The 12,310-nt window shown below is 43.6% G+C and overlaps 1 protein-coding gene across 1 annotated transcript; it reads left to right on the forward strand.

Annotated features, from left to right (window-relative positions):
* The first annotated feature begins 1,587 nt into the window (after positions 1-1,587).
* On the forward strand, positions 1,588-7,184 carry LOC102691416 (lectin-like). The gene is made up of 6 exons (XM_015353894.2): positions 1,588-1,692; positions 1,928-2,000; positions 4,021-4,148; positions 5,075-5,215; positions 6,599-6,710; positions 6,825-7,184. Exons 2-6 carry the CDS (start codon positions 1,949-1,951, stop codon positions 6,896-6,898), a joined length of 507 nt encoding a protein of 168 aa, XP_015209380.1. The 5' UTR covers positions 1,588-1,692; positions 1,928-1,948; the 3' UTR covers positions 6,899-7,184.
* The last annotated feature ends 5,126 nt before the right edge of the window (positions 7,185-12,310 follow it).

Below are 12,310 nucleotides of genomic sequence, written 5' to 3' on the forward strand. Positions count from 1 at the left end.
TAACCACACAGGAAGCCGAGAGCGCGTACGGGGGCGAGAGTTCACACCTCGGGCTGCACGGCGCGCTCGGCTCCGAGGGCGAGAGAGGGAGAGGGGGTCAGGGGGGCGGGCTGGGGGCGGGGGTGGGGAGACCTTCATTCTGCACCGATGAAACAGCTCGGCCCGGGTGCTGCCTGGAGAGGAGAGACCTCTGAGGGAAACCTGTGCCCGGAGCAAACATCTGTCCAAGACAAATTAAAAACACTCGCCAAAGACAGGACTGAGTGGACAGCCTAACAGCATCTTCCCTGAGCTGTCAGCCTGCTCCTGGTAATCAGAATCCAGTAGATCACAGGCACACAAAGGCACAGGAGCTGTGGGACCATTTAGAGATACCAGTTAACCCAGCTGTGTGTGATTCCAGTAGATCACAGACACCAGCCTGTGTGTCTGTGAAGGGTGGGAAACTGGAAACTGGGGCACATGCAGAGAATACTGAGAGAGCATGGACACCCCACTCACATAATCAGTTTAATCAAAATAGCCCACGATAGTTTACAGCAAAAGCAAAAAGACAGGTCGACAATGGAGGAGGCTCTCATAGACTCAATCGCTTAGCTCTAGAGACAGTGCTGCACACAAGATGCCTGGTGTTCATCAGTGTGGAGTCTGGTTTTCATCAGTGAGGAGACTGTATCACCCCACTGTGTGGAATCTGGTCTCCATCAGAGTGAGGAGACTGTATCACCCCACTGTGTGGAATCTGGTCTCCGTCAGAGTGAGGAGACTGTATCACCCCACTGTGTGGAATCTGGTCTCCATCAGAGTGAGGAGACTGTATCACCCCACTGTGTGGAATCTGGTCTCCATCAGAGTGAGGAGACTGTATCACCCCACTGTGTGGAATCTGGTCTCCATCAGATTGAGGGGACTGTATTACTCCACTGTGTGGAATCTGGTCTTCATCATACAATAAGTAAGGCATTATAGTACTTGAATCTTGATGAGATAATATTTAAGCTTTTAGCAACTAATGAAAACAAAAATGATTTTTTTAAAAAGTGTGAATGACAACCAGAGGTCTCTGAGACAACTAACTATAAATCTGAATTTGTTGTTGAGCTTTAGGGCAAAAACTGCCATATCGCGTGTCTTTGCACACAACGCACACAGAAGAAACACAACACACTGAAATGTATCAGGTATCATAGTTTTCAGTCAGTCAATGCATCCAGGACAATGGGCTCCCTTAATTCTGAGAGTAAAAGACAAACATTCTTCCCTAAAATAACGACTCTAATCCCAGAGTTCCATCACCTGCTGAAATCCAAACAGCTTCCAATCTGAGTGGGAGAGGAAACTCAACAGTACCGCAGCTCAGTATGTGATTGCCTGCCACAAGCAGTCGGTGGTGGAGACAGTACATTTGCATTGTTGTAAATGTCTGCACTGTAATCTGTTGAGCGTGCAAATCTAAAGTTGTTGAATCTGAATTTCGACTGACAGACAGGGACAGTGGAATGAGCGACAGTGAGAGGGGTAGACTGAGAAACAGACAGCCAGGTAGCTGAAGAGGAAGAGGGGAGGCAGAGAGCAAAAGTTTTTTAGAAAACAATGAAAGGGAAAGAGGCAGAGGGAGGAGGTGAGAAACCAGAGAGTTATAAGAAGCAGAGTCAGAAGGACAGAGAGACAGTCGTCCTCTCAGATTGAAAGGTAAGAAGGCCATTGCAGTTTGGGATTGTAGAAACTGGTTTCAGATCTCTGGTTTCGGAGAAAGATGGTTTTGTTAACTTGTGCAAACAGGGAGGAGGGAGAGGGGAGAGACTGCAGCAGAGCTCCTTCACAGCACCCTCAAACACAAAAGGTCAAACTTCCAAAAAGATCTGTATATTATTGAAGGTCAGAAAAGTAATACATGTGTGTCTGTGTGTGTGTTTTGCTTTTCTAGGCAGACTACAAAGGAAGAGAAATGAAGGCTGTTCTTGTGCTGCTGGTCTGTGTGGCCACTGTCTGTGCACTGGGTGAGTTACTGACCACATGATTGTGCTGAGTCTGTATAGGGGAGAAGAACAGAAAGGTGAGATGGGGAGGAATAATTTGGGAAGAGAGAGACAGGAGAGAGACAGTACACATGACTATACACATGTACGCTCACAGAAATCCCCCACTGCGTTTTCAATGAAAGGTGGTCTAGGACATCACCCTGACTAGTAACTACAGAACATGAAATAACCAGAGAAGACATTTCTCTCGCAAATTAGTGGCAGAATAGAGAGTGTGTATTCTATACGTTGTGTATAAACTTTGTGCTGTAGGCTATATGGTGTGCGTATGTGTTGTACACTGTGTATTGCAAAATTTGGTATTTAAAATGTGTGTTGACAGGAAGTGTGTGTATTGTATACCGAGTATATAAAATGTGTGTTGTAGGATACACACTGTGTGTATTGTACAGTGTGTGTATAAAGTATGTGTTGTAGGATACACACTGTGTGTATTGTACAGTGTGTGTATAAAGTATGTGTTGTAGGATATACACTGTGTTTATTGTACAATTTGTATATAAACTGTGTTGTAGGATACACACAGAGTGCATTGCAGTGTATATAAACTGTGTTGTAGGATACACACTGTGTGTATTGTACAGTGCGTGTATAAACTGTGTGTTGTAGGGTAAGCACAGTGTGGATTGTACAGTGTGTATAAGCTATGTGTTGAAGGGTACACACCGTGTATTGTACAGTGTGTTTAAACTGTGTTGTACGTTACACACTTTGTGTACTGTACAGTGTGTGTATAAACTGTATAATGTAGGATACACACTATGTGTGTGCAGTAGGCTATACAGTACGTATATGGAGGTGGTGAGTCTGAGAAACTGACACAAAATGTTTTATATTTGTGGGTCTAACCAACAATCCTCATTCATTCAACAAACAAAGTTCATAAAGTGCTCCCTACAGTCAGGAATGGCGCACAGTGAGGTCATATTTTCTTTGGTGCTGCCACAGTTAAATCACAGCCTAACACACAAGAGAGAGACAAATGCAAGGTCTTGGTTCTACAAGAACAGGCCCACATTGCTGGAGTCCAGGCCTGTAGGAAGGCAGAGCTCACTCACAGCCCTCCTGTGCCTCCACTTCTAAAGACAAAGCCCCCTAGAAACCTGGTCTCTGGGGCCGTCCCACCTTCCGATCCCACAGTAGGATCAGAATTCCCAGGTTTCCCAGGTGACTCCAACAAGTCCTGGCCACTGTGGGCTGCCCAGCCTGCAGGCTCTCCAGAATTACTGGAGTCCCTCTCTTTCTGAATGGTCCTGTACTGGCTAAATGTCCAATGACAACATTATAATCCACATACTCTATAATCCATAGCTATATTACCCTGCAGCTCACTGGAGCTCAGGAGGTGTGAGTCTGGCCAGTGCCTGAATGGGAGACCTCCTGGGAAAGCTAAGGTTGCTGCTGGAAGAGGTGTTAGTGGGGCCAGCAGGGAGAACTCACACTGTGTTCTGTGTGGGTCCTAATGCCTAAAAGTACAGGCGACCCTATACTGTAAAAAAGGTGCTATCTTTCGGATGAGACGTAAAACCGAGGTCCTGACTCTCTCTGGTCATTAAAAATCCCGGGGCGTTTCTCGAAAAGAAGAAGCGTGTTACCCCGGTGTCCTGGCCAAATTTCCCAGTGTCCTTTACCAATCACGGCCTCCTAATAATCCCTATCTATGAACCATCTTCATCACTCTGCCTTCCTCCCCACTGATAGCTGGTGTGTGGTGAGCGTTCTGGTCATTATGGTTGCTGTCACATCATCCAGGTGGGGCTGCACACTGGTGGTGGTGGAGAGGAGTCCCCATTACCTGTAAAGCACTTTGAGTGGAGTGTCCAGAAAAGTGTTATATAAGTGTAATGTTTATTAGGATTATACAACTAGTGTAAACCTGACACATAACAATGTGGCTCCTTGTGTAAAGTGTATGTACTGTGCTTATGAAGTATGTGCATTACAAACAGTGAATTTAGAGTGTGTGTTTTCCTACCAGATGTGTGGCAACACTGTTCAGCCCGCTTCCCCCAAGCCTGCCCTATTCAGAAATATAAGGACTGGTACAGCGTGGGCTCACTGTGTGTGAAATACTACAACACTGCTCTCAACTACTCTGATGCCGAGGTACTGTTGTACCATCTGTTGTGTTTCTCTGTGTATCCGTCTCTCTCTGGGTATCATGTCTGTCTGTGTACATCTCTCTCTGTTCCTGTGCCACTGTCCCTGCAGAGGTGATCAGTCAGGATGAGTGTTTCATTGTGCGTCTTTCTGTCTGTACTGTAAGTCAACAGTGCCCTATTCCTGTGAAGGAGCACTGTCACAATGTCCGTGTGTCACAAATTACACCACCCCCACAAGCAGGCAATCTAGCTGTCTGTCTGCCTCCATGAGTCATTCCCTGTGTGTCTGTCAGTACTCTCATAGAGTCATATAGTGTTCAGTCAGTGTATTAACCCCTCTCTCTCAGTGCAGTGTTAATGTACTGGAGTGTCCAGTCAGTGTGTCTGTACTGTATTAACCCCTCTCTCTCAGTGCAGTGTTAATGTCCTGTAGTGTCCAGTCAGTGTGTCTGTACTGTATTAACCCCTCTCTCTCAGTGCAGTGTTAATGTACTGGAGTGTCCAGTCAGTGTGTCTGGACTGTATTAACCCCTCTCTCTCAGTGCAGTGTTAATGTACTGGAGTGTCCAGTCAGTGTGTCTGTACTGTATGAACCCCTCTCTCTCAGTGCAGTGTTAATGTACTGGAGTGTCCAGTCAGTGTGTCTGTACTGTATTGACCCCTCTCTCTCAGTGCAGTGTTAATGTACTGGAGTGTCCAGTCAGTGTGTCTGTACTGTATGAACCCCTCTCTCTCAGTGCAGTGTTAATGTACTGGAGTGTCCAGTCAGTGTGTCTGTACTGTATTAACCCCTCTCTCTCAGTGCAGTGTTAATGTACTGTAGTGTCCAGTCAGTGTGTCTGTACTGTATTAACCCCTCTCTCTCAGTGCAGTGTTAATGTACTGGAGTGTCCAGTCAGTGTGCCTGTAATTTAATAATTCCTCTCTCAGTTCGCCTGCAGAAAGGAAGTCCCAGGAGGTCACCTAGTGTCAGTCCACAGTAACCAGTCCAACACTGACCTTCTGTGTGTCGTCATGAAGTACAACAACACCAACCCTCGTATCTGGCTGGGAGCCTTTGAACTCTTCAGAGTGAGTTCCTGGGGACAACTGTGGCCGACCACCTGTGTGACTCTATGGTTCTGTCCATCTGTCTGTGTGGGACTTTGTGGGACTCTATCTCTCTGTTTTTCTGTGTAACATGTCTTTATCTCTGTCTCTTTGTATTAGATCACTCTACCTTTTCTCTAGTGATCCCTCTGTGAAGATATACTCTCACTCAGGGGCAAACCCTCAAGGCCAAGAGTGACTGTGTTCCACAAACCCAGAGCTGCCTGATAAGACCAGCATCTTATCCAGACTCCCTGTCGGGTCAAGCAGGTGCTGTCTCAGGAGATATGAGACTGTGTACCATCCAACCCGATCAGGACAAGCTGGATTGGATGTTCATGCTTCGCTTCCTTGTTCTGCGTGTCTTTGGGTCTCAAAGTGCTGTTTTGTCTTGAGATACTCTTCTTCATTCTGGGTCAGTGAAGGGCCACAGTCTTCCAGGAGCTGAAATCAATGTAGTTTTATTATCGAATTTGCAACATTTCTTCTGGCCTCCGCTGGTGTGAATGCCTTGGCTAAGCTGGGCAAAGAGAGACTTCTTAGGGAATCTGGAGTCTGATGTCCAGATGACTCGACCAAGCCAATGGAGCTGATGGCAGATAAATATGGGTTCAATTCTTGCAGAGTCTTGGGAGAGAGCACTGATTTGGTGTGTGTCCCGTCTTTGCCATGTGAAATCTTCCACACAGAATGCCTTTCGTATTCTGGTTGGTGATACCACTGCATGTGGTCCATGTTTTAGAATCCTACAGTGGAGCAGGCGACCAATGGTGCTAAACACATTTCTTCTGCTGAGCCGTCTTCAGATGGCAGGGAGAGAGAGGGAAAGAATCAAAGGAGAACAAAAGAATGATCCTGTGAGATTGGGCATGAAAAAATCGAAGGGCGATCCAAATGAATGGGAGTCTGGGAAACAAATTCGACACAGTAGAATTGTGAAAGGTTGAACTCGGAAAATGAATGGAGAGGTGAAAAGAAATAAGATGATCATTGAGAGATGGTAGAAGGTGTGATCTGAGTTTAAGGATAATTCTGGCTTCTGATGTCTGTCTGGAATAAAAGTTCCTGCTGAAGGATTTAGAAATAAAGGTCAATGGGATCATGGATAGGAGAGGTGAAATGGAGCATTACTGTATTGGAAAGATCTTTTCTCCTTGTTTTCAGAGAACACATCACATCAGATTGATTTCTGCTCTTTCTTAGATGAGGCAAACTCTTAAATTTCTGGTGTGCCATGTTATGTACTGTAGTGTCCAGTCAGTGTGTCTGTACTGTATTAACCCCTCTCTCTCAGTGCAGTGTTAATGTCCTGTAGTGTCCAGTCAGTGTGTCTGTACTGTATTAACCTCTCCCTTCCTCTTTCAGACTGGACTGTTTGTCTGGACCGATGGTACTGACTGGAATTACTGGAACTGGGTGCCTGGTCAGCCTGACAATACAGCCAATGCTGAGGACTGTGTGGAGATGAACTGGAAGAGTAAGTCAGTCAGTGTGTTAGTGTAAATCAGCTTGTTAGTCAGTCAGTGTGTCCGTCAATCCAATACTGTCATGAGGTCTAATCATGGTGTGTTTCTCCACTTTCTCCACTCAGACACAGGGAAGTGGAACGATGATCGCTGCTTTTACAAGAAGAACTACATCTGTGCCTTCAAGAACAGAGCATGAGAAATTGAAAGGAGCCACCTGAACTGCTTTGCTGCTCTGCTTTCCACAAGAGACACAGAGTCTGGATACAGAGGGAGAGAGAGAGAATGATGAGAGGGACTGAGAGAGGAAGAGAGGGAGAGGCTGTGGACGGTGTTTCTTCTTCTGCTTTGCTTGTGCTCAATAGAGGCTCCACTGTCATCTCCTCTGGGAGAAACCCATCAGGTGCTCAGTGAGAGCAGCTTCCACTGCTACTGATTGTGAAGAAACTGCACAAAAATAATAAAAAATACAGCAAACCTCAAAACATTGTAACATTCTAGTTTTTCTTCTCTTTGTAGCCAGCAATTCCATTATTATATAGTCCCATAAATCCCTTTGTGATCAGTCTCAGTGTTACCACATGCATGGTGACCTCACAGACACAGAGACCTACACACAGGCATAGACTGACAAAGAGGAGCACAGTCAGACACTCACACAAAATTACAGAGAGAAACATTCATATTCTGACAGAAAGTCTGAGTTACAACGATGTTGTTGCAGGGTCTCTCATTTCTTTATTATGGGCAATACCTATCCCCCATGGCCCCAGTCAATCATGGTGTGCCACAGGGTTCAGTCTTGGGCCCATTGCTTTTTATTATTTATATGCTTTCAGTCAGATTATACTCAAACATGGTCTTCAGTTTCACTGTTATGCAGATGATAAAAAAGATTTACAGTAAAACATCTTTCCCCATCACCTATCTCTTGATTGCGTGACATCAAACTTTGGTTGACAACAAATTTCCTGATGTTAAATAGTGAGAAAACAGAAATTTTACCGGTGGGCAGCAAACGTGAGCTGGAAAAGGTTTCACAGTAATGGTGGATAGCTTCCCCATTTATCCATCAACCATAGTCAGGAATCTGGAAGTCACACTTGATCAGCTCCTGTCGTTTGAGATTCATGTGAAAAATTTGATTACGACATGTTTCTTTTACCTTAGAAATATTGCCAGCATTACGAAATTACTATCAATGTCTGATACTGAGTACTAATTCATTTATTTATAATATCAAGGCTTGATTTGTGGAACTCTTTGCCCTATGGGCTCTCAAACAGTCTTCTTGGTAAGGTGCAATACGTTCAAAACTCTGCAGCTAGACTCCTGACTCACACCAGACCCTGGCAGCATATCACTTTTACACTTAAGTCTCTACATTGGCTGCCTATAAAGTCACACATTCAATACAAGATCATGTTACTGACATTTGAGGCTCTAAACAATCTGGCTCCATCATACATCTCTGAACACCTCCATGTTTACACTCCCACCACAGGCTCTGGTCAGTTCAGGCTGGTCCTGTGCTCACTGTCCCCAGGACTAAATCAAGGATTTTAGGTGACAGTGCCTTTTCTGTTGCTGCTCCAGCATTCTAGAATGACCTTCCTCAGACTCTACGAGAGACAACTTCTTTAACTTTCTTCAAATTCAAACTCAAAACTCATTTATTATTTATATACTGCATATATATAATATTATTAAATTATTAAATATGTTTATAGATCATAAATACAATATATCAAACATTTCATCTATGAATCTACTGCCTTTAATTATTATATTTAATAAATAACTGCTTTTATTTATTATGAAGTCCAAAAATCTCCCTGGGTCATTTGCAACTGAAGGAACTGAGTCTCTTTAGTCTGAAGGGAGTGTCCCTCATTGACAGGCTGAAGGAACTGAATCTCTGAAGTTTTAAGCAGGGAAGACTATGAGGGGACCTGATACAACTCTTCCAGATCCTCAAAGTCTTTGACAACATCCACTCACTGGAATTCTTCAGAATCAACTTTAGAATCACGATGAGTCAATCTACAGAATAAACAGTGAAGCACAAAGAGTGGAAACTACAAAAAAATGCATTTAAATCCAGCATGAGCCACATTTTTATACAACAAAAACCTGTGGGAGTGTGGAACAAGTCACCCAGGCATTTGGACTATACCCTGGTTCCTTTCAAGAAAAGTCAGAATGAGACTCTTGCATCAGTTATCTACTTACTACCCATAGGCAAGATGACTCACTTGGACACAAGGGGACAGGAAACTGTTGTTGCTACAGAGCTGTGAGTGTTACCCTGTCTCTCCCCTGTCTCTGCTGGCCTGTCTCTCTCCTGTCTGCACTGACCTCTGCTTCTCCTCTCTCTCTCCTGTCTGGGATGACCTGTCTCTCTGGAAGCTGTGGACAGTCTATATTCTCTCGGGGCCTGTGACAGTCTGGTGTCCCTTAGTCACTATGATTGAGCACTGTTCATATGTACTGTATCAACAGACAATGTTGTAGTGCAGTTCTGATGCTGAGGTTATTCTTAAATATAAAACCCTTAGTTTAATAACTTGTATGATATAAGTGACTTTTACATATTATTCTGAAATTATAGTGTTTAATAGATCCACTCAGTTAATATTAACCCATTATCATCTGTCTGTTTAATGTGAATCTGAATAAAGATTAGAAAGAGAGAGTCTTTATGTTTCCCGAGTAGGGGCAAGTTGTTGAGGAGAGATTAGGAGCTGAAAATAGGTTTGTTCTGACAGAATACAGCCCAGTAATGTTTTAATGTAAACATTTGTGTGAAAATACTGTTTTCCAAAACATTTTACACCACTAACGCCCTCCCTATCTCCAGCCAGAGGTGTGTGTGCTGTGTGCAGAGTCCTGTTAGAATATGTGTGATTCCATTACATTGTGTGTAATGAATGTTATTGGTGGAAAGTAATTTATAAAGTCATATTTACTAATTTACTAATTTACTAATTTACTAATTAGTAATTTACTAATTTACTAATTAAATCACCACTTTGCTGTTTTAGTTAGTTGTAACAAGCTTAGTTTCTTAGTTTCTCAATTGCTCCTGCAGTGAGTCTTGTGTTCAAAAGTGTTTACAACAGGGTCTGAGGTTCAGTCACGTGTGCTACTCTCCTAGAATATGTACACAACTGACTGGGCGCTCAGACAGCCCTCCGAAACCATCTGATCCACAGCGTGTTAAAGCAAAAGGTGCACAAATGCTCTTAATATTCAAAACAACAAAACAGCAGGGTATCACTGGGGCTGAAGGGGGTATCCCACTCCAAACACCTGAACAGTGCTGGCGCTGTCCCTGAGAGAGACCCCAATACCCCACAGTAAAAACATGGAAAACAGAAGCCTTTACTGGGGCACAGACAGGAGGTGCCTTCTTTCTCCTGTTAACACACAATAACAACAATATAAAACAACACAAAGCTGAAAAGATTAGATCTGAAAGAAACATAGTTTACAAGGCTTATCCTCAGAAAACCATAGGGAAATAAGGCAAGTAACTACTTATCAGAAACGAAAGAGACGACCATTTTGGAAAAACAACCTCGAGGAATACGGAAACGATCATCACACAGTATCCTGTTTGCGATCCCCCTATTCCAGTTCCGGTTCTGGCTGAGAGGGAACGCTCGGCTGTCGCTCCTCTCTCCAGTTTGACATTAAAAAAATAATTTGATCTACTTTTTATTTCTTTTTTCTTGCTCTGCTGCCCTGGTTTCAAATGACTAATTTTTATCCGCAACTGGCGATCAGTTGATCAGCCTAGGTTTGCAAATTCTGTTCTATCCTCTGGCGTCTTTCTGGCCTAAACGAACATTATCAGGCTTGGAAAGATTACTTGTCGGAATATAAGGATGCAATAGAGTCTGCTAGATCCACCTACTTCCCTCACATGTGTGATAGGGTCTTCTCCTGTTATCCATAAGGATATCAGAGAGTCACCTTCTCTAAACTCCTTCAAATCCAGACTCAAAACCTTCTTCTTTAGAAGAGCCTTTACTTAACTGGTTCCATTCTTTACCCCTCTGCTCCTACTGTATTTACTACCACCATCTACTGTCTCCTCTAAGTACGTTTTTTACATTTATTTTTAATTGTTGTTGTTGTCATTCTGTAAGGTGCTTTGAGAAGCCACTTTTAAAGGTGCTATATACAGTATATAAAAAATATTATAAGTAATAAGTTTATTCCATGCTGAAAAAAAGAAGAAAGAGAACACAACATTTCGGCCGTGGAGCCTTCTTCAGGTGTCAAAAAAATATTATTATTTTTATTATTATTATTATTATTATTATTATTATTATTATTTGCCTTGTCAAGATGGTTAAGATCCCTTGGACTCTCAAACTGCGCAATACCAAGGTATGGCATACGCTATACATGCACAGCAGTCTATTCTTAAACATTTATTACTTCCAACGAAAGCAAGTCATTGGGAGGCAATGGTGGTGCTGTGGTTAGCACTGTTGCTCTGCAGTGCTGGGGCTCTGGATTCAATCATGGATCGGGGGTTCTGTCTGTGTGGAGTTTGTATGTTCTTTTCCATGTCCATGTGGGTTTCCTCCCAGTGCTCTGTTTTCCTCTCACAGTCTGAAACATACTGGTATTAAATTGGCCCTGGTGTGAGTGTGTGCATCAGTCGGCCCTGCAATGGAATGGAGTTGCAGGGTGACATGGCTGCTGGCTGCAGATAAGGTTGAATGAGGAAATTGCAAACTGCTCTGAGAAAATTCACATTCAGTGTCTTGATAGTTCATCTACCCATCACTTATCTCACCATCACTTTCACTACAGATGGAAAAACACTGTTTCAACACTCTTGTATCTTCATCAGTGTTGAGGAACCTGTGAAAAGGAATTGTCAGATCCTTTATATACCTACAGTATGATGTTGAAGCCGATACCCTGGAGTCTTTCTGGATGGGATACTCAGATCAATTAACTACTATCAAATGAACTAAGTGGGACACGCTCTCCAATCCTTCACAATCTCTCCTTGTTCTTAATTTCGTCCATCGCCGTCTCATACTCCTCACACACACGTCATGGAATTACACATCGAGGGCGTTGGTGGGGTCAAATAATTTCTAAAGCAATGCCTTCACACTACAATTCACAGATTAAAACACAACTGTCTTTGTTGTACTCTATTGGTCACGGCACAAACTGTTTGTTACTTTATTTGCGTCCGTTTCTATTTAGATTCACGTTAATGTGTCTGCTTAGCTTCCTGCTAAACCACGGCACTCTGACCACATTCACACCTCACACGCCCTGATGAACATCTGCAACATACTGTAAAAACAAAAAAAGCCCTGGTCGATCAATATCGAACACAATCGATACTAGACCTCGATGTATGTGGAAGAAGGGTGAGATGGTGGCACAGTGGTTACCATTGCAGTCTCAAGCACGGCCCTGAGTTCAATTCTGGCCTGGGTTGCTATCTGTGTGGAGTCTATTTCTCCCCCATGCTCATGTGAGCTTCCACTGAGTGCTCTGGATTTCTCCCCCAGTCCAGAGACATGCTGGTGAGTCGGCCTGTGTGAAAGTGCGTGTGTCTGTGTTCCTGCCC

Source organism: Lepisosteus oculatus, chromosome 6 (genome assembly GCF_040954835.1).
Source record: "Lepisosteus oculatus isolate fLepOcu1 chromosome 6, fLepOcu1.hap2, whole genome shotgun sequence".
Taxonomy (NCBI): domain Eukaryota; kingdom Metazoa; phylum Chordata; class Actinopteri; order Semionotiformes; family Lepisosteidae; genus Lepisosteus; species Lepisosteus oculatus.

Excerpts from the sequence above, each read along its gene's own strand:
- LOC102691416 (XM_015353894.2), top strand. The coding sequence starts at position 1,949 with ATGAAGGCTGTTCTTGTGCTGCTGGTCTGTGTGGCCACTGTCTGTGCA. Across the intron at positions 4,149-5,074 it reads TCAACTACTCTGATGCCGAG|TTCGCCTGCAGAAAGGAAGT; the intron begins GTACTGTTGTAC and ends TTCCTCTCTCAG. Across the intron at positions 6,711-6,824 it reads TGTGGAGATGAACTGGAAGA|ACACAGGGAAGTGGAACGAT; the intron begins GTAAGTCAGTCA and ends TTCTCCACTCAG.